This window comes from Balaenoptera ricei, chromosome 13 (genome assembly GCF_028023285.1).
Source record: "Balaenoptera ricei isolate mBalRic1 chromosome 13, mBalRic1.hap2, whole genome shotgun sequence".
NCBI classification, from domain to species: Eukaryota; Metazoa; Chordata; class Mammalia; order Artiodactyla; family Balaenopteridae; genus Balaenoptera; species Balaenoptera ricei.
In genome coordinates, this window is record NC_082651.1 from 64,154,611 (window position 1) to 64,177,818 (window position 23,208).

At 35.3% G+C, this 23,208-nt stretch overlaps 2 protein-coding genes across 4 annotated transcripts in view; one reads left to right on the forward strand and one right to left on the reverse strand.

The window, feature by feature from the left end:
• The window catches only part of PIGF (phosphatidylinositol glycan anchor biosynthesis class F), a 45,960-nt gene extending 23,293 nt beyond the window's left edge, over positions 1 to 22,667 (forward strand). For all 3 annotated transcript variants that reach the window (XM_059943421.1, XM_059943422.1, XM_059943420.1), the window contains exons 5-6: positions 6,584 to 6,692; positions 22,357 to 22,667. In XM_059943421.1, coding sequence (XP_059799404.1) covers positions 6,584 to 6,692; positions 22,357 to 22,470 — 223 coding nt within the window. In that variant the 3' untranslated portion in view covers positions 22,471 to 22,667. The remainder of the gene's footprint in view (positions 1 to 6,583; positions 6,693 to 22,356) is intronic.
• Positions 19,700 to 23,208, reverse strand: part of RHOQ (ras homolog family member Q) — a 38,267-nt gene continuing 34,758 nt past the window's right edge. The window contains exon 5 of the mRNA XM_059943427.1: positions 19,700 to 23,034. Within this exon, the coding sequence (XP_059799410.1) occupies positions 22,879 to 23,034 (156 nt within the window). The 3' untranslated portion in view covers positions 19,700 to 22,878. The remainder of the gene's footprint in view (positions 23,035 to 23,208) is intronic.

Here is a 23,208-nt window from a genome sequence, read left to right on the forward strand (position 1 = left end):
TGGACTTCTGTGGTATAAGTGTTCGCCAGTCTGTGAGTCACCCACCCAGCAGTTATGGGGTTTGATTTTACTCTGATTGCGCCCCTCCTACCATCTCACTGTGGCTTCTCCTCTGTCCTTGGACGTGGGGTATCCTCCTTGGTGAAGTCCAGGGTCTTCCTGTCAATGATTGTCCAGCAGCCAGTTGTGATTCTGGTGCTCTCGCAAGAGGGAGTGACAGCACGTCCTTCTACTCCGCCATCTTGGTTAATCTCCACTCTATTATTATCTATGTACATATTTTTAATTTAATTTTATATATAACACACACACACACACACACACATACACACACACACACACACACACACACCCCTCGACAGTGTGCCAGTTTCCCTGAATCCCCATCAGTGCTATTTATACTTTTTATCAGTCTCCCAGGGCTGCTGCCTACTGGGCTCTACCATGGAGGCAGACTGTGCTACAGTAGTTTCATCTGATTTTTAATGGGATGCATAGCTCTGGTCAAAAATATTTTAAAGTTTAATGTATAGAACCACCATTTATTAAATTTCAGCTGAATATTACCAATTAAATCTCAAAGACAGCATTTCCCTTACCCTGGCTCTCTGCCTCCATTCTCTCCTTCTGACTCATGTCACAGAAAATTTGATAGAAAAGAACATCCATTCCTCAAAATGCTGCTTCAAGACAGGAAAAATTGATGTTGGTTAAGATGGGAAGGCACCTTCAAAGGTAATGTACTCATTTTATCCCAGCAAATGGGTAGTTTGGGCAGCCTGACCATGTGAAGTGTGGGCAAGATGAAGAGAAATGGCATGGCAACCCCTAAAAACACTATAAAAGAAGAAAAGGCATGTAGAAGATAAGGAATCCAGCCTGGAAGAAAATACTACCCAAGGAGCAAAAACAAACAAAAAAGCTCTGCACAGTTTACCACAGAAAAAATGTTATTAAGGATATGAATGCAATAAAATAAGAGCTCAAAGATGAGATAATTAAAGAAAATGAGGTGGAGAAGGAAACTGCAGAATTAATGAAATAAGTTGAGAATCCAGATCATAAATTAGAAACATAGATACATTAGAAAATCAAGTTGTAGCATAGAGGAAAGGTTTGAGCTAATCAAAATGAATGAAGGCTAAGGGGGGTTGGGAAGAATAAAGCAATTAGAGAAGAAATGATAAATATAGAGGACAGACAAAGGAGATCAACTTAAGACAAGTTAGTGCCCCTAAAAAACAAAACAAAAAATAATTCAAAGATATGATAGAAGACAGTTTCCCCAGATGAAGGAATTATTCAGTTTGTACATAAGGGGGCTTACTATATCAAGAAAATAGTTGAATGAATTGGGGTTCAGAACAGAATATAAATACTATATGAATATTATAGCAATGGAAGTTATACAGGGGGAGAAGGGAAGATGGAGAAAGGAAAGATGTACCCCCAACCACTCTGGCTACCCCCAGATCCTGAGCCTATTTGCTACAACCTCTTCAGGAAATAAGGCTTAAATGAAATTCTACATACTAAGCAATGAGTCTTCACCTTATGCCTAGTCCTTTTCACCTGCTGGGCCCAGAACACTGACAGCCAGGCTTATACCATCTAGGCAGAATATTGAAATGATTTCCTTCTGGGAAAAATGGTACCAAAAAAACCTACAGATACTGACATTTGTGGTTTCTCTAAAAGGCAGGGTTCCTACCCAGTTCCTGGAACAGTGAAGCCCACCAATTGAATCATGCTACTTGTGTACAGTGAACATCTAGTAGACTGTTTATAGAGTTTCACTTTTTTGTTGTTTTTAAAAAATAACTTTATTGAGATAATAACTTCATCCCATAAAACTTACCCATTTACAGTGTACAGTTCAATGGTTTTTAGTATAGGTACAGTTTTGTAACCATCATCACAATCTAATCTTAGAACATGTCATCACCCCCAAAAGAAATTATGCCTATTAGCAGTTGTCCTCCATCCCCACCCTTCTCTCCCACCCACCCCCTCAGCCCCCATCCCAGACAACCACTAAAATACTTTCTGTCTCTACAGATTTGCCTTTTCTGGACATATCATGTATAGTGTTTTACTTTCAAGTAGAATGATAATGAAGAATCACTAGACATTTGAGGAACACCTGTAAAGTGAAATCCAGAAATGAAAACAACAAAAAAGAAACCCCAGTAGAAATAAAAGCAATATAAAGACCAGAAGATAACCTTTAAAAATGTATAGTTTTTACATCCATAAAACATGAACAGGAGGTCATCAAAAGTAATATTCAGAGAAGAATAAAGCTCTTGGGAATTAAAAAAATATGGTAGAAAAATTCAACAGAAGTAGAGGCCAAGTTGAAAAGATCCCTGAGTCAAACAAAAAGGCAAAAATATGGGATCTGAGCATCAGAAAGCAAGTCTTTAAACAAAAGAAAATTTCAAGAACTAAAAACCTGAGAGTCTAAATTAAGAAAGCCCATATATTTCCAGCATAATGGATGAAAAGACCCACTCCAAGACACATTATTGTGAAATTTTAGATAACAAGGAATAAAGAGATGATTCTAAATTCTCCCAGAGAGGATGATGGGGGTATGGGGGGGGGGTAGGGAACATGATACTTAATGGAGAACTGGGAGCCAAAATGGCTGTGAACTTCTCAGGAGGGAATCAGAAAACAACGGAGCAATTCAACATTCTGAGACAAAATGATTTCCAACAATTATAGTAAAGTCATTTTCAGACTTTAAACATCTCTAAAATCTGTTTTCCACATACCCTTTCTCAGGAATCTATTAAAGGGAGGTGCTTTAAAAAAAAAAAAGAAAAGGGAAAACAACAGGAAGAAGTCTTGGAATTCAGGAAAATGGAGACCCAAAAGCACTGAGAGAGGCAAAGGGAATGCACAAGATGGTGTAGGGCACTCACAGGTGATGTTTGGTTTCTCTGGAATATTTGACGATGACTTAGTGATAGGTACGTAAGCAAATGGAGGGTAAAAAAGAGAGGCATTCTTTTTTTTTTTTTTAATAAATTTATTTTTTGGCTGCCTTGGGTCTTCGTTGCTGCGCGCGGGCTTTCTCTAGTTGCGGTGGGCGGGGGCTACTCTTTGTTGTGGTGCGCAGGCTTCTCATTGCAGTGGCTTCTCTTGTGGAGCATGGGCTCTAGGTGCACAGGCTTCAGTAGTTGTGGCATGCAGTCTCAGTAGTTGTGGCTCGCAGGCTCTAGAGTGCAGGCTCAGTAGTTGTGGCGCATGGGCTTAGTTGCTCCGTGGCATGTGGGATCTTCCCAGACCAGGGCTCGAACCCGTGTCCCCTGCATTGGCAGGCGGATTCTTAACCATTGCACCACCAGGGAAGTCTGAGAGGCATTCTTAATATCCAAAGAAAATTAAAAATTTACTCTAAGAAAGGAATGTAATTATGGTTTGCTGTGTGCTTCAGCTATGATGAATATTTCCATAATCATAATAATGTAGATACTGTGCTATTGATCCAGCTGAGAAGAGGCGATATTACCATCAAAGAGGATGAGAGTTATAGAGAAATGTGTATGTGGGGATGGGAGGCTTGTGGGTAAAGAGTTCTAAATCCTCTTCTTCCATTGTAGAAAGCAGAAAGTAAGTAAATCTGGAAAATCTACACATGTATGTTCTTTTAAATTTGAAGTACATAGAAGAAACAGTGAAGAGTTGAAAGTGTCTGCCTCAGAAGCAGAAATCAGGAGTGGGGAGGGATTATTATTATTAGTCTAATTGTGATCTTTGATTTTAAAGATATTTATATAATTTTAATAAATGTAAATTTTTAATTTAAAAAGATAGGCTACAGATTTCTTCTAATTTTAAAACTAGGTCTTGGCTCCATTTTTTCTATGTTTATTATATGTAAGATTATTAACACTCTTAAAACATCAAACAAAATAGAGAACAGCCTCTTGGATATTTGCACTTATTTTAACAAATATAAGATGGCCACAAGTGTGCTGTAACAGTGAAAAATGTGAAGACATAGATCTTGCCCCTTAGTCCGAGGAACTTGGAGCTTAGGGGTTAGATAAGACATGTACATAAATCTTATTGAAACTTAGCTCTTATCATATTGCTGCCTTGATTAAAAACCTTCAGGGACTTCTTTAAGTTTGACTTTTAAGGCTTTTCTAAAATCCTAACCCTAAATCTACCACAATGAGATACCACTTCACTACCCACTAAGGTGGCTGTAATCAGTAGTAACAAGTGTTAGAAAGGATGTGGAAATTGGAACCATCATACACTGCTGGTGGGAATATAAAATAGCTTAGCTGCTTTGAAGAACAGTCTGGCAGTTCCTCAAAAGGTTAAGCATAGAGTTATCAGCAAGTCTATTCCTTAGTATACCCCCAAGAAAAATGAGAACATATGTCCACACAAAACTTGTACATGAATGTTTATAGTAGCATTATGTGTAATAGCCAAAAAGTCAAAACAACCCAAGTGTCCATCAACTGATGCTTGGAAAATATAAAATGTGTGGTATATCCATGTAATAAAATATTATTTGGCAATAAAAAAGAATGAAGTATTTTTGCATGCTACAAAACTGATGAACCTTGGAGACATTATGCTAAGTGAAAGAATCCAGTCACAAAAGACCTCACATTGATTTCATTTGTGTGAAATGTTCAGAGTAGGCAAATCCATAGACAAAGTAGATTAGTGGTTGCCCAGGTCTAGAGGGAAGGGGAAACTAGGAGTGACTGCTAATGTAAAGGGTTTTGTTTTGGGTAATGGTTGCGCAACTCTGTTAATATACTAAAAACATTGAATTGTCCACTTTAAGTGAATTGTATGGCTGGAAAAGGGTTTTCTGTGGCAAGTTTTTACTGTATTCAATAAAGCTGTTATTTAAAAAATCCTAACTCTAACCTGCTTTTCCAGTTTTGTTTCCCATTCTTCCACTTGGCCTCAACCAATTTTACTTACGTTCTCTTTACCTGCTGTGCAGTTCTTTCTCCAGTTCTTCAAGACCAAATACTCCCCATTCTTCCAAATTCAGCTTAACTTCCTCCTCTTTCATAAAATGGAAAAAGTAAACTCTTCTTAGCAGAAAGTAAACTCTGCTCTGAAGCTCTACCAGACTTTATATCTCTAGGCACATCACTTTACATATTGCAACACAAGGAAGTTGTGTGTTAAGTGAAAGGTAGTCAACATTTGTCAACCACATAAAGTCAAAAATTACCTTAGAAAATCCTTTAAATTGCCTGAACAGTACAATTCTCTCTTTACATTCAACTCACCAGTTTTTTCTCTCCAAGATTGGAACAGATCTATGTTCTGTTGAACGCTAGTTGAAGAAATTGACGTGCATTTTTAAGTGTATCACAAAATAAAAAAGAACAATAAAGCCCAGCAAATAACGCAAATTTGGATGTATGGTGATTGCCTCCAATCTTCTTCCAGCCCCAGTTTTCAATAGAAACAGGCTAAGGCTCCTAACTTGTGTAGTGGGGGAGGGGTGGTAATGAGATGGACAGGTGATGGGACATTGGTTTATGCACTGACTTGTCATTCAGGATTACTTTAATTCAGTGTACATTTTGTGTGTAGTAATTGGCCTATTTCTAATGAAAGCAGTCATCTAACAAAACAAGTGTTTTCCCCTTTTTGCACACTAGCTGGAAGAAACTGCTTTTCATAAACTTCATAATAACTAAACACTGCTTTTGAAACAGTTGAATATTTGGACTCCAGTTACTGTATGGTGGTGGGGTTTTACTCGACTGTAAGTAGACTCTTATTCCACATGGTTAAGTGATCACACTATGAGGGGCAGGCTGAAACCAAGACTTATTAAGAGACTGACAGATGTCTTTCTGCCTTTACACTCTAAGATGTCTTTTATGTCTACCTTTACACTCTAAGATGTGCACTTAATAAATTAGAATGATAGGCAGAATCACTGGATCTTTTGTAATATTTTGTTCTCATTCTCTATTCCTTCCCCACCATGTAGAGTTGCTTTGCTTTAATGAAATGTGCCGTAAGGGACTAGTTGAATAAATGATGCTTCCTTTGGACAATGGAATACTAGTAAAACTGTTAACAAGGGAAATCACACAGCAAAACTGGGTTTATAACATGGTGCATTTGAGTTTTGTTTTGAAGGATATATACATATATGAGTGTATATATGCAGATGTGCATATATCATTCGAAACAAAATTGTGTGTTTATTTGTGTATGTATAAAATATTTCTGGAAGGATATGTAATAAGCTGGTGATAGCAGTTATTTCCGGGAAAAGGAATCAGAGTTGATGATAAGGGTGAGAGGAGGACTTAGCTTTCATTGCAGACACTCTTTTGTATTGTTTGATTTTCACTATGTGCATATATTACCTTTCCAGCTGAAAAACACTTGTATCTTCTTACCAATTAATTGTTAATGATTCATGGCAAATATTTATGTGTCAATTTGAGATGCTTATTTTAAATGAACAGAACATATATATATGTATAGTGTTAATTTATGCTGTTTGTTTGATTCCCCAGCAGCTAAGATATATACCACCAATAATTTATATATTTGTGTTTTATAGGGTTACATCCATTTGGGAGAATAGTCTCCAGATCACTACGGTTTCTAGTTTTGTAGGAACATGGCTTGGAGCCTTTCCTATTCCACTCGATTGGGGAAGACCATGGCAGGTTGGTTTCAACTCTTTAAAGCAACAAAGTAGATGTTTGTACAGTGATGGTAAAACTGATGAAGCTAACGAGTATGTATATTTAAATTGTTTTATCGTTCAGTTAAGTAGGGATGCCAGTTCCCTCTGTCACTGTAATCTGGGTGATTTATTGGGGCCTGTCTCAGTGCCACAGGCATCCTGATCAGCCTGTTTCTATCTTCTAACACTATTTTTTTCTACATGTATAGGTGAATAAACAAGCTTAGTTTGAGAATATGTATAGCAGTTTAATAGCCTAGAAGTTGCAGGAATTCCCTATTTTTAACATTGATATACGTTGCCTTTGTAGTCTTAGATTCATATTTTCTTAGCTTGATTGATAGCCAAATTGAATGTTGATTTTGAGATTTTTTTTCTTGAAGCATATAGCAAAGTTGGTTTTGAAATAGGGGTTTGTGATATTAGAGGAAGCTCATGAACATCAGGTTTTTTGTTTTCTATGACAATAGGATATAGCTAATAAGCTAGGGGAAACACTATAAGTGTTCTTTTTATCCCCATTTTACAGATGAGGAAACTGATACCTAGAGGACATGTAATATTCCAAGGTCACTGAGCTAGTGATGGATACATCTTTGTTGTAATTTTTAATGGCTTCATAGTAAACCTTTATATAGTTATTCCAAAATTTACTTAACAAATTCACTATTGATCATTTAGTACTATTTTTACTATTATAAACAGTGCTATGATAAACATCTTTGAATCTATATCTTAATGGATTTTTCCAATTATTAAGATGATTTCTCCCAAATCAATTATGGTATTAAAAAATAAATATACTTTCTTTTTCCAACATGAAGAGAATTTTTCTCTGATCACAAAGGCAGTATACATTTATTTAGAAAATTTAAGCAATACTAATAATTATAAAAAGTAAGTAAAAATTATCAAATATCCAGCCACCCAGAGACAACTCCCATTTGTGTTTCGGTGGTAATCTTTGCAGCTCTCTCTTCATGTGTGTAACTATTCATAATACACATATTATTTTTAATCTTTTTTTCCCTTCAACAGCATATTATAGAGCTCATTCCATGTCAGTGAAAATTTGCATATATGTATTATAATACTCCATTATTTGGGTAAAATCATATACGAATTTCTTATGAATGGACATTTAGATTATTTATAGTTTTCACTATTACTAATTTATTATGAATTATTGTGATTATCATAAAACATACATCTTTGCAGATTTGTCCAGGTTTTTAAAAATAATTAATTAATTTATTTGGTTGCACCAGGTCCTAGTTGCGGCTCTCCAGCTCCTTAGTTGTGGCATGCAAACTCTTAGTTGTGGCATGCATGTGGGACCTAGTTCCCTGACCAGGGATCGAACCCAGGCCCCACTGCATTGGGAGTGCGGAGTCTTATCTGCTGCGCCACCAGGGACGTCCCTCCAGTTTTCTCTTTAGTGTAAATTCCTAGGTAATAAGTGGCTGGGTTAAATCTCTGATATGTATGTCACTTTCCAAAGGCCCTTGAGAGATCTGAATTATATGTCTTGCACTTAACTGCCCACTTTTTAAGTCCATTCTTTGTGCTTTCTATTAGATGTTGTGTCTCCTAGACAAATGCATTGTTCTTTTACATTCAGTAAATCTGGTAGGTTTGCCCTTCTGTGTGATGGGTCTTTACCTACTATATGTTATAGAAATCCCTGGAGTTTTGGGGTATGTGGTGTCACTGATACCCTTCCCAAGGTTATAATATTAATAAAGGTTTCCTTTATATTTTCTTGGCCATCTCAGTGATCACTGGGAAATGGGGATTCATTTGTACTCAAGTTACAATCTTATGGAACTTAATTTCATTCAATAGTGTCAGTGATTCCTAAATTGGAAGACAATCAAAATCATTGAAAAGTATACACAGGAAATTGTATTTTAATTCCTTACTTTCAGATGTATGCAATTAAGTCTAAATACAGAGTATCGATATATAAAGCACCATTGGCCATCAGCTTATGAGTTGGTAAGGTAATATGTAATTAACATGTTAGTTTGCCTATAGATGGAATATTTTGGAATGTAAAAGTTTGATATGTTACACTTGTATAAATCTTCTCTTTATAAGACTATGCAGAAATAGATGTTGAATTATGGAGAGTAGATGCGCCTTTGTAAAATCTGGGTTTAGGTTTCCATAGAAAATATATTTTTTGATTATTTACAATTCAGTTATCTATTTTTGATTGTTTAGGCTTTTAGCTACTGACTGTCATTTTTCTACCTCAGTTCTTGTTTACAATAAGAGGTGAGCCAGATCCAAATTAATGGATCAGACTTTTAAAATTAATATAAAATTTCTATTTGAATTATTGACTTTAAAAAAGATTTTCTAACTAGCTAATTTAATATGTAGCAAATGTTGGTCTTCATTAAGAATGTTTCATTCGGGGCTTCCCTGGTGGCGCAGTGGTTGAGAATCTGCCTGCCAATGCAGGGGACACGGGTTCGAGCCCTGGTCTGGGAAGATCCCACATGCCGCTTAGCAAATAGGCCCGTGAGCCACAATTACTGAGCCTGTGCGTCTGGAGCCCGTGCTCCGCAACAAGAGAGGCCGCCATAGTGAGAGGCCCGCGCACCGCGATGAAGAGGGGCCCCCACTTGCCGCAAGTAGAGAAAGCTCTCACACAGAAACGAAGACCCAACACAGCCATAAATAAATAAATAAAATTAAAAATTAAAAAAAATTTAAAAAATAAAAAAAAAAAGAATGTTTCATTCGACTGGAATATTAATGGTTGTTTAATAATCTTTACTGTTGAGTTGTTTTTAAAGTATTCCAAGTTAATGACCCACTTATTCACTATCATCTTTTAAAAATTATGATAGATACTGTTGGTGAAATAATAGAATTGATGTATAATTAATCATCTTTTATTCATATAATAATCACCTGCCCCTCTCCCTTTTAGCAATGATTTACTGATAAACTAGAGAAATGATGAGGTGTCTTTTTTGTTCACTTTTTATTTTCAGTGAACAAGTTTTTTATTCTGTTTTGGTTTTTTTCTTCATAAACCTCACAACAGAATAAGTACTCAGTGTGGCTCATGGTGCTGACAGAATCTTCCAGAGAAACAATAAACCAAATAAAAGATCATGGCGTCACCTCAGAATGGAGATTTTTCTAGAGTGAAATTTCACGAGAAGATAACTACTATATATACTTCATTATCTAAACTGTAATATTATAGTATTAGGAAGAGAGGTTAGTTCTCTATTCCTTATAGCCCAATAAAGATTTGATATGTTTGTGGTAAAGCAAGCTTTTCTGGATTGGGATCTGGTTTTACTGATGTTTCAGTCAGAGAAACAAGGGTATCTGGTTAAGCAATTATACTTTCTTTAAAAACACATACACACCATCCACCTCACAAAAACTTTTGCATGTTTAGTTCCATTTTTTTCTACTTTGAATTCAAATCTGACTTTGTATAAAATTTCCAGAGGCCAAACATAAGATTATAATGATGTGAGTTCTGTACTGAGCAATTTCAAGAATATTTATATGTTTTAAATTGTTTCATCATTAAATGACTAGAAAGGCCCATTGAAAATATATAACCTCAATGAAAAATGTTATTCACCTACTAATAGGAATTTTAAATAATTTTAAGTAATGACAAATGACGAAAGAGACCAGGCATCTTTATAGTCGGAGGAAGCCTTCCCTTTCTAGGAGGCAGCAAGAGAAATTGGTGAAAGAGAATGTGGTCGGTGGCTGCCCACTATGTTGTTGGTCATCTTTATTGTTTTCTTTAAAAATAATTGAAAGTCATCTTGCTTTTCTTCCTTGCCTTAATTATTACATTATAAACATTTGAATTGTCGATAACCCAGACAGCCTTCTTCAGCCCTAGAGAAAGCTTATAGCTATAGTTACTGACAAAATGAATATTTTGACCATGGAAGATCTTTGTACATTATAATTTGATGCATTATCTGCTGTAAAAAGAGCTAATCAGTAAATATTTGTTGAGTTCTTACCGTGTACAATATACATATTCTGTGTAAGTTATAACAGATACTTAAATATTACCAGGACTGGAATTTAATTGTTTGGTAACGATAATTTAGATTCATATTGTGATTTAGATTCAGATTTAATATGCTCTAAATATTTTGCAGAATAGATGGTTATGAGCTTTTCATCTGGAAAATGTCTTAATTATCAAAAGTCGGCTAGTATTTCATGTTATTAAAAAAATTAATGGGAGGTTAGGAATTGTTGTTGGTTATTCTGAGCAAAGGAAATTTACCATGAAGTTTTTAAACCCACATGTTTTATTAATAGGTAGACAGATAACAGGATGATTAAGAGCTCTGGCATCAGATTACTGAGTTCAAATCCTGGCTCTGCTACTTGCTAGTGAGGATTAAATAATATAATCCTTCTAAAGTACTTAGTTCAGAACCTGACACATAGTTACTGCTTTATTAATGTTACAGGCATTTATGACCTATAAAAGGAGTAGGTTAATGACTATTTTTTTTAGCATTACCAAAAAACCCTGCAAATTCCATTATTTGAGTTCTCCAAGTGTTAGAGCATGTTAACTGTCTCAGTTTATTGTATTCATTCTGCCCGATAATCCTTAAATTGGTAGGGTGGATTGTTAAATCATCTTTTTGTTTCCCTGGTATTTAGGTATTTAGGGTATTTGGATTTCATGTAATTTTCAATTCTGTCTGACATTTCGGATGGCAATAGAAAGAAAACGTCATATCTGTCTGTGTATGTACCAGGCATGGGCTTGGCACTGTCACACAGGCAACTTAATCCTGGTAACCCTAGTGCAAGGTAGGGTTCAGTCCCACTTCTACACATAAGAAAGCAAAGTGTGAGGAGAGGGGTACACATCTTTTTCAACATTTCTTGGCTGATTAGAGGAAGACTCAGGATCCAGCGCCCCAGGACACCATGATTCTCTTTATCCCTGGAGACTCTGAAACATAGCTTTTCTTTTTAAAAAATGGCCATAGCTTAGATGTTTTGGGGGAAAGGTTGAGTAGTTATTATATTGCATTTCTTTCCTCACGTGAGAATTTCATTTAAGTGCCATGACCACTCTGGTAGTGTTTGTATCTTAGACCATAAAATTTAATGTATTTGTAGGAGAGTATTTGAAGCTAATATGTGAAGCTTTTGTACCTAGAAAACCAACAAATACCTTTAAACTCTGGACTTCCATGCTACTGTCTCCAAAATGGAATTGACCCAGAGAATCAAATCTCTTCTGAGCATACTTATTTCTTATAAAGTTAAAAAGCAAAATGGATTGAGATTGTCTTTAAAACAATTTTAAGTTGTTTAAAAATATTTGTACTTATTCCCGTCAGATACCGGATAAATGAGGCATTGTTATATTTAAAAACTCTTTTTTGTTTTCTCTGGTTTTATCAGGTTAAAAAATTAATATCTGTGAAACATATATATTCATTTTTTAAAGTCACAGATGCCACAGATAATACTTTCATAAATTGAAGCTGGAGATCATAAGGATAATTAAATGAATCATTGCAGATAATGACAGAGTGAGGGATAAAGCTAAGATTATGGATTTAATTATTGAAGGGTGCATATTTTTAGGTTAATTGGTGTTTCTGTTACTAAATGTGTTATACAGTATTTTAGACAGACCAAAATAAAATATTAATTTATATGAAATATGAGTTACATATTTCGAGCATGGAAAAAAAAACTATAATACTTAACTGATAGAAAATGGTTTTGGATTTAAAAGGTGGGTTCACTGTAGGGCAATGAGGTTGAAAATGATCTGCTAGCAGGACTTTCATGTGAGGGAGAAGAGTGCTGGCTAAGGTAACTCATTTGCATGGTCCTGCCAAGGACCATTTATCGTCACTTTTACAAGAAGTTCCAGCCTGGAGACTGTGGACCTCTCCACAAATAGCTCTTCCTAAATCTGTGTTCTTAGTCACAGGAGAGTGGTATGGTATACATGGCACAGGGAAGAGTTACAACTAGAGAAATGTATCCAGATGAGTAGATTCATCTGTACATGTATTCCTACATCAGACAATAGCATTTGCTTTAAGGACATCTGGAAAAACACATCACTTAAAACCAAATTCAGAGGAAAATATAAATAATCATTTAAAACCAGTAGAATTTTGAAAGTAGGTTTTTAAAAATGAACTCTATCAGTCATGCAAATGTAAATTTGTGGTAAGCATGATAAACAAAACATATTAAAAAGTAGTTTGTGTGAAATTTAGAACTGCCTGGGTTTTATCTCCCTTTTTTATCTGAAAGAGCCAGTAATCCTAATGGTTGTGAGTTGTTCTAAGTGTTTCTAGGTTTTTTGATCTTCAGATAGGTCAGTTTTCCCATGATATCTATCATAGTACATACCTCTCCAAAAACTATATTGCAACATATTTTTTAAAGTTTGTGTTATTAAAATTTATCTTAAAAATTAAATAATCTTAGTTTGCCCCTTAACTGCTTGGTTTATAGTAGGGGCTCTCAATAAATAGTTTTGAATAAACAGAGCCATTCAAATGGAGACTCTTAAAAATGATAGAAATGCCTACCAGTGGTTGGTTTAAAATCAGTTTCTGTACTTATACTTCTTAAAAGTTATGAAAAACGACAGCTAGGAGCAAGAATCACCCATCTATTTCAGTGGTAAGGCTACATATGGTTAATACAATGCCATATGCTATATAGCTCTTGAGAGTTTTCTCTTGTAAGCTTTAGGCTCCCCAGACATTTCATGTGAAGAAAAGCAAGTACTAAAGATGCTTATATTACAAGGGCAAGGGAATAGTTCCTATAGCACAATATAACCTTGCTCATAAACTATCAATATTTTATTTGTTCTAAACTGCAGGCTCTAATTATTACCTATTAGAATACCTAAGAAGTACTTCCATTACTGATCATATAAGTTTAATTCTTTTCAAGTTAAAATATATAATATACAGAATGATACTGATGCATGGTACTTTACAGCTTTCATGACAGATTTTTAAGTATTACTTCATTTAATACAAGAGCCCCACGTTTTAAGTACAAGAGGTATTATTATCCCTGTTTTGCAGTTGGGAAACTGAGGCTCAGGTGTTAAGTGACCTGGCAAAGGTCATATGGCCAGTAAGTGGCTGACCTGGCCCTGCATCTCAGATCATTCTCACTCCACTGTCCCATGCCATTTCCTAGAAAAGCAAAGTAAAGCTCCCAAGTAAAATATAAAGTATTTTTAAAAGTAGCCTAATGTTTTTATATAATTAGCTTTTTAAACTTTTTGTTGAATATTTTGAACTAATTTCAAAAAAAGTCACCATTATCCAATCCCAGATACCTGATGAAACCTGCAGCAGCTTATAAACTGCCATAGTCAGTGATACACCAAACTAGCTGTTTTATGGAGTAAAAAGGTAATCTACTTGCACTTGATATATTGTGCATATTATAATTAAAATGTATTTAAACTGTTTACTCTCAATTCACACAAATGCCATCTACATCATTGAAATTGATCCTTAAAATTCTGAAACCAAAATGTGAAAGGTCATTGTATTTCTTTGGCCAACTAGAACAGTTAATAAAAATACTTATTAGGGTAGAGTGATGAGAAGAGTACAGGGATTCTTTTTTTTTTTAATTGTAGTATAGTTGATTCACAATGTTGTGTTAGTTTCTGGTGTACAGCAAAGTGATTCAGTTATATATATGTATCATATTCTTTTGCATTATGGTTTATTACAGGATATTGAATATAGTTCCAAGTGTAGGGATTCTTAACCAAGAGTCCATATATGGGCTTCAGGTCTGTGAACCCTTGAAATTATATGGATGTGTGTATATACACATCCAACTACCATCTAACGGAATTCATGCTTCCTTCTCGTCAAACATGATCCATATATATGTAGATGTAATTTTTAAAAAATACTTTTAAAGTACTTAAAATTTGGGCAGGATTTTTAAAATAGCTTTAGAGATGGTATATTTGAGGAATGATGGTATTCTAGATTGTAATGACAACTTATTTCATATGTGCCTATTAAAAATATGAACTAAAAGATTATTATCAATTATAACTCACATTAATTGGTCACTTGTACTATGTGCCAGATACTGTTATAGGTATGGTTATAAGTATCACACAGCACATTGTCTCATTTGATCATTACAATAACCCTATGAGGTGAGTTTTACAGTGATCCTTATTTTGTAGATGAGAAACCAAGGCACAGAAAGGTTAGGTGACTTGCCCAGGGTCACATTTTGGTAAACTTTTTTTTTTTTAACATCTTTATTGGAGTATAATTGCTTTACAATGGTGTGTTAGTTTCTGCTGTATAACAAAGTGAATCAGCTATATGTATACATATATCCCCATATCCCTTCCCTCTTGCGTCTCCTTCCCACCTTCCCTATCTCACCTCTCTAGGTGGTCACAAAGCACCGAGCTCATCTCCCTGTGTGATGCAGCTGCTTCCCACTAGCTATTTTACATTTGGTAGTGTATATATGTCAATGCTCTCACTTCGTCTCAGCTTTTACCCTTCCCCCTCTGTGTCCTCAAGTCCATTCTCTACGTCTGTGTCTTTATTCCTGTCCTGACCCTAGGTTCATCAGAACCATTTTTTTTTTTTAGATTCCATATATATGTGTTAGCATACGGTATTTGTTTTTCTCTTTCTGACTTACTTCATTCTGTATGACAGACTCTAGGTCCATCTACCTCACTACAAATAACTCAATTTCGTTTTTTATGGCTGAGTAATACTCCATTGTATAAATGTGCCACATCTTCTTTATCCATTCATCTATTGATAGACACTTAGGTTGCTTCCATGTCCTGGCTATTGTAAATAGTGCTGCAATGAACATTGTGGTACATGGCTCTTTTTGGGTTGTTGTTTTTTTTTTAAATAATTCTAACCATATATTGCTTAAACAGGAAAAATTTTTTAAAAAGAATAGCACCAAAAATATATCTGTTAAAAGAGTGTCATTGTCTCATACAGTCCCACCCTCTTCTTGAAATTGCAACACAACCTCTAGATTTCACAAAAAGAGAAATCCAAAATGTGGTATCTTCATAAAGAAATGGCACACAGATCTATATGTTTAACCCAGTGGCTTCAATAATTTCTTTGTCTGGGTCAGTATTGGTTTCTGCAGAATTGGAATGCTGTCTGGGATAATGACTGTGGGTCATCTCTCCACTTATACGTTCAATCATATGACACACTTGCTTTTCGAATAACTAGCAAAGAAGAAATTAACAATGAAATCCAGTATTTGCTGGATCTGAGGGGATGACTCTTTTTGAATTATGGTTTTCTTAGGGTATATGCCCAATAGTGGGATTGCTGGGTCATATGGTAGTTCTATTTTCAGTTTTTTACGGAACCTCCATACTGTTCTCCATAGTGGCTGTATCAATTTACATTCCCACCAATACTGCAAGAGGGTTCCCTTTTCTCCACACCGTCTCCAGCATTTATTGTTTGTAGATTTTTTGATGATGGCCATTCTGACCATTGTGAGGTGATACATCATTGTAGTTTTGATTTGCATTTCTCTAATGATTAGTGATGTTGAGCATCCTTTCATATGTTTGTTTGCAATCTGTGTATCTTCTTTGGAGAAATGTCTGTTTAGGTCTTCTGCGCATTTTTGGATTGGGTAGTTTTTTTTTTAATATTGAGCTGCATGAGCTGCGTGTATATTTTGGAGATTAATCCTTTGTCCGTTGATTCGTTTGCAAATATTTTCTCCCATTCTGAGGGTTGTCTTTTCATCTTGTTTATGGTTTCCTTTGCTGTGCAAAAGCTTTTAAGTTTCATTAGGTCCCATTTGTTTATTTTTGTCTTTATTTCCATTTCTCTAGGAGGTGGGTCAAAAAGGATCTTGCCGTGATTTATGTCAGAGTGTTCTGCCTATGTTTCCCTCTAAGAGTTTGATAGTGTCTGGCCTTACATTTAGGTCTTTAATCCATTTTGAGTTTATTCTTGTATATGGTGTTAGGGAGTGTTCTAATTTCATTCTTTTACATGTAGCTGTCCAGTTTTCCCAGCACCACTTCATTGAAGAGGCTGTCTTTTCTCCACTGTATATGCTTGCCTCCTTTATCAAAGATAAGGTGACCATATGTGCGTGGGTTTATCTCTGGGCTTTCTATCCTGTTCCATTGATCTAAACTTTTTTTTTTTAATTGAAGTAAAGTTGATTTACAATGTTGTGTTAGTTTCAGGTGTTCAGCAAAGTGATGCAGAATATATATATATATATATTCTTTTAGATTCTTTTCCATTATAGGTTATTATAAGATACTAAATATAGTTCCCTGTGCTATACAGTAGATCCCTGTTGTCTGTTTTATATATGGTAGTGTGTATATGTTAATCCCAAACTCCTAATTTATCCCTTTCCCCCTTTCCCCTTTGGTAACCATAAGTTTGTTTTCTATGTCTGTGAGACCATTTCTGTTTTGTAAATAAGTTCCTTTGCATCATGTCATATCCTAGATTCCATCCAGATTAATTTCCCAGGGTCAGATATTTAACAAGGGGCAGACCTGAGACTCAAATCCAGTCTAATACAAAAATCAGTGTTCTGGGGTTCCCTGGTGGCGCAGTGGTTGAGAAATCTGCCTGCCAGTGCAAGGGACACGGGTTCGAGCCCTGGTCTGGGAAGATCCCACATGCCGCAGAGCAACTGGGCCCGTGAGCCACAATTACTGAGCCTGTGCGTCTGGAGCCTGTGCTCCGTGACAAGAGAGGCCGTGACAGTGAGAGGCCCGCGCACCGTGATGAAGAGTGGCCCCCGCTTGCCACAACTAGAGAAAGCCCTCGCACAGAAACGAAGACCCAACACAGCCAACAATAAATAAATAAATAAATAAATAAATAAATAAATAAATAAAATTTAAAATAATACAGACATACACTTAAAAAAAAAATCAGTGTTCTTTTTTTTTTTAAATTTATTTAATTTATTTTTGGCTGCATTGGGTCTTCGTTGCCGCTCCAGGGCTTTCTCTAGTTGAGGTGAGCGGGGCCTACTCTTCGTTGTGGTGCGCAGGCTTCTCATTGCAGTGGCTTCTCTTGTTGCAGAGCACAGGCTGTAGGGCGTGTGGGCTTCAGTATTTGTGGCACACAGGCTCAGTAGTTGTGGCTCATGGGCTCTAGAGCACAGGCTCAGCAGTTGTGGCACATGGGCTTAGCTGCTCTGCGGCATGTGGGATCTTCCCAGACCAGGGCTCGAACCCGTGTCTCCTGCATTGGCAGGTGGATTCTTAACCACTGCACCACCAGGGAAGTCCCAAAAATCAGTGTTCTAATCACTATTCTTTACTACTTACAATATGCTTTGAAATATATCAAACTCTTTATATTGGTACATTTTCCTTTCTTAAAAAGTAAGCAGAGTTTTATAGTGATGCCTGATCAGAAGAAAGCAGTGTGGTCTTCAGGTAGAAGTAAGCTTATATAATTTTGAAATGTCTTTCAACCAGCAATAATATTGATTTTTTAACAGAAAAAAAGTTATATCTATATCATTTAAGAAGTTTTTTAAAGCTTATTAGGGTGAAATTGTTTTATTTCTAAGAGAAAAATAACTTATTGGTAGTACCATGTACCAAGATCCTATGTATCAGGGCTTTGTTAATGCTGATTATTTTAAGAGAACACTGACCTTTTTTTAAGTGCTGAAACATATAAGGAATCATTTGATTTAGAGAAAGGATAATAGTAATACTCTAAGCAAGATACTTTCTTCACATGATGCAGCTACTCAGTTTTTTAAAGTTTTTCTTTTTGACAGTAACTGTAATAATTTTACCCAGTTGCATTATCTTTTGTTGCATTATCTTTTGTCCATATTATCTTTTATTATGCAAGAGGAAGTTTTTCTTTTATTTAGTGATTTAAAAAATTTTAAATTTATAAAAAACTGGATAAAAAGAAGATGGTTGTTTGGTGGTAATCACTTGTGACTTCCTTTACATGAATGTCTTTGAGTTTTCTATTTTCCGTAAACAAAACAAGATAATTATATAGAGCCATCTCAGATTATCATAATTTGGAGAAATGTTTATAGCAACGCAGTTGAATTGTCTCTTCAATAGATGATACCATGTGTTTTTTTAATTCTATTTGTGGCATGAGGAACGTTAAATAGAAACATCTCCGTATGTGAGACAATAGTTTTAAATGGAAAACTTCAAGATCTATTTATGAAAATATGTGATTAAGCTAGGATTGTTTGACAAGTCAAAATGAATTGTTGCCATAGGATAGTTTTAATTTTTTTAAAGCAATATTAAGGTTAGCAGGAAATTGCTTGAGGAAAGGTTGTTCGTTGGCAACCTTCCCCAACTCCCTTCAACAGCTCCTTTTGCCATTCCCTATTAAGGAAAGTTGCCCTTATATAAAGAAATTCTCTTTTAGAAAATGACTATGTTACAGTTAAGGACTACTTATTTCAGAAAAAATCAAGCAGGAAAGCCTTGTCCATCACTAGCAAACAGTCTCCAAAGCCAGTCCAACATTTTAATTTGCTGATGGCATGGATTCCTTGACATGTTGAATAGCAGGTGTTCCAAGCCTTAACCCCTCTTAAGGCAAAACTTTCTAACTAATATTTACTTCATTTTTGGCATTCCACTGGAGGTGAAGTATAGCAGCTGTTTAAAGAATGTGTGTGTAAATGTGTATATATGTGTTTGGAAACAAAGAGCCACACTGAAATTACAAAGTGATTAAAATAGAATTTAGAAACCCAAATTGGAACTTGGCTGGATTCATGAGGGATTACGATTCTCCCTACACTTTGACAATGTCCTTTACCAAAGTGCAGATGCTCACAGTTGGCCGATGATGCGGAGATCCACCACATGAGAAACAGAGGAAAGAATATTATCCCAAGTGTTTACATAGAGTGTTAAATAAAAACTACTAAGGTAAGAAGGTCAGTGCTTTACATAGATAGTAAACTATGCATATTATTTTATTTGTAACCCCATGTGTTAAGATGGGACACTATTAAAGCAACAATCACTTAAAAAGCAACAACCAACAAACCAGTATTTAATTTGGTACTTAAAATTAATAATTAAAACCAAATGGAAGCAATGCCTAAAGTAACTAAGATAATTCACAATAAAAACCATTAGTGCAGGCTCTACTTATTGGAAATATGATAATTCAACATAGGCTAACCTAAAATGTACCTTTAGAGATAGATAGAATAAGGATATAAGCAAAATATTAAATAAGATTTCAGGAAGCCTCTAAAATTATTTTTAAGAACTTCAGAACTGATTACCTATATGCAAAAAAATATTAACTATAAGTTTAAGTTCATTCATACATGACCTTATTTGAAGCAGTGTATTTTCATTCACTAGCAAAATTCATGTCAGTAAGATATTTTTGAAGTATTTTATTGTCCAGATATTTCACTACTTTGAACTAGTTGTTCCAGTGATTAGCCTGAATTTCAATGGAAACCTAAGTCTTAAATGAAGACATGCTTCTGAAAATAAGGCAACTTTTCTACAATCTGTTTATGTACAGAAAAAAAAATCTTTGGTTTTAGTTAAACTAGCAGGAAGGATTTTGCAAAAAAGAAATACTAAAGAACCAAACAACGAAAAGGCTCTTAATAAGCAATGGGAAACTCCAAACCCCATCAAGGTCAATAGAGTACCTAAGGCACCTCAGGTTCAGATGATACAATCATCTTTGCTTAGAGTTCTAATAATCTATATACAGGATTTTTACCATCTTAAGAACATGAAGCCGAAAAGGTAATGTCCAACAATGATTATTTTAAGAAAGAAGAAAATCCTAAGAGTTGATAAATGGGAGAGATTAGAGATCATCTCCTCTACCTCCCAGATGAGGAAAATGAGGCCCAGTCAAGAAACAGAGGTGACACCAGAGTTTGTGTTTCCAGACTCCTAGTCCATTTCTCTTAGGGCAGGACAAATTCTAGATTTTAACTTTATTGGCTAGGAAACCAAGTGTGAAGAGTTTCAGAGATGTGAATTTGAGGAAGAAAAAAAAAAAATTCCCATCAAATCCCCAAAGGCAAGTTGGAAATAAATGTATAATACTTTACTGTCTTAATTCCTTTATACCATGTGTTGGACAACTTAGCTAATATACTAATTGAGTTATACAGTTCTTTTCAATTCTATCTAAAAATAGCAGACCAAAATTAAATGAGAAAGTTACATCAGATTCCACTTGAGCATACATAAGGCCATGGTACTTAATGCGAACCACCACTTCTTGGGAGAAAGAAGACATCCACTGTCCAATTCAGGAGAGAAAGCTCCTGACCAGTTATCCAGTAGACTCTCTGCACGTCAATGGGGAAGATGATGCTTATTATTTTTTAAAAAATCTCTACAAAGCTCACATACAAGACAGTACATCCTAGATTTGTGACTGCTATGAGCATTTAAGGCTGTCATTTTCAAGTATCAAAGTTTAGTGTTCCATTACCCAATCTGTGCAATAGACATAGCTATAAGCTCAAGTCATGGAAATTAACAGAAGCTCACCAAAGACATAAAGAAATAATAATTTAGGCAATAGCATTTTTAAATGTAGGAAAGGCTGGGAAAAATTTTATGGATTAGATTATGCTTCTCTGAACTGCATTAGTTTGTTCACACTGAAACTTTGTCTAACACTATTGTCTGTTGCATGGCATTTGGAATAAGGTAGATCAACAGCAGACCAAACAAGAAAGCTTAATTAGGTAACAGAACTAGTCATTAAGATGGTTCACCTCTACCACAGTTATACGGCCTGTTTCCCTAGAGAAAGATTAGAAATGGCTCCAGTATACCAAATAAGATTCATAGATAAACATGAGAAAATTTTTTTAAAGCAGGACCTTTCAAAATCTAGGGACTACCATGCACTGCTCGAGGATGAAATAAGTCAACGTTATTTACTTCTGGCTTGATGTAATACTGTGAAACGTAATATGGCTGGAGAAAATGGGTATTTGGAAGCCAGTATGTCATTTAACTTATACTCTAGGTGTGTACATAAGCTGTAGTTCTGTAACTTCTACTGCGGTTCCAATGTCTATATCTGAAAGGTGAAATCAGTTTTATTATGAAAGCAGTTGCTTTGTTATAAATTCCATGTAACATGCTTGAATTGAAGGTCTTTTCTCTTTAACACAATTTAAAGTTTCTTGTGGTTTGGTCAGCATACACCCTTTTCGTTTCATTTGATATACAAGCCAATGTGGAAATTAGAAAAACAAAATTACCAACTAGTTCAGAGAGCTAAATTGAGTCCAGGATTATGGCAAAGTCTGACCCAAAGTTTTAATTTGTAATTTCAGCATGTTTCTCATGCAGTTTGGGGAGCATCAAACTAAATCTACAATCGCCAGAAACCTTTGTTACAGTTGAATGCACATTAACTAAAATGTGTACATTTTTAGTGTTCATGATAAATGCAGATATGACCTTATTACACTTTTGGCATTCTTTAAGAAAGCACATTAAGCTTTAATATAGAAATATTTAGGTTACACTTGTGCTCAAGTAATAATAAAACATTTGTTCTTTTTGATCTCATACATTCTCTCCTCAGGAATGGCCCATCTCCTGCACGCTTGGAGCAACCTTTGGCTACGTGGCTGGCCTTGTTACTTCACCACTCTGGATATACTGGAATAGAAAGAAACTTACATACAAGAACAATTAATTGGAGCAAAGGGAGAAGATATTTCTTTGTGCAGATTCCATAAAGACTGTGCAGACATGTGTATGGTCTAAGCCAGGCAGTTCCACTTAACAGCACTGTTTTTTATGTAGTTACAACATGATGTGATTGTAGCTTTTTAAACTATGAAACCCCTGAGAGATTGTACCTTCTAGTTGAAATAAAGTATTTATAATAGATTGTGGCTTCAGATGCTGTTTGTTGCTTCTTGGACCTTTAAGAAACATTCTTAATCAACTTTATAGAATTCTGAGGACAGGGTTTGTTTTTTTTTTTTTCCTTTCAAGTTTTAAACTGCTTCATTATTTATAAGAGGTCTGGGTATAGCTTTAGCATTTCATATGCTTTCTGAGAGAAATGGACAGTTTACTTGGCCACTGAAGACGTTTCTCACGTAATTAAACAACAGTTTATACATCTTGATCCTATTCTTTTTTTTACTGTGTGTTTCTTTGGAGTTAAAATGGCTATGATAGCCTCATCAAAAACAGTCTTCAATCCCTTCTGGGTTAAAGCTGAACATTCCACATAGCAGCACGCACCTATCTGGGAGGGAGAAAAAAAAATCACAAATATATACAGTCTTTTTTACAACAACTGATACCACACAAACACACCATTACAAGGAAAATCATAAAATGCAAAAAGAATGAAATCATTTATATTTATGATACCCAGAGACAGCTAACTGTTAAAATACTAGTGTATATTCGTCCAGAC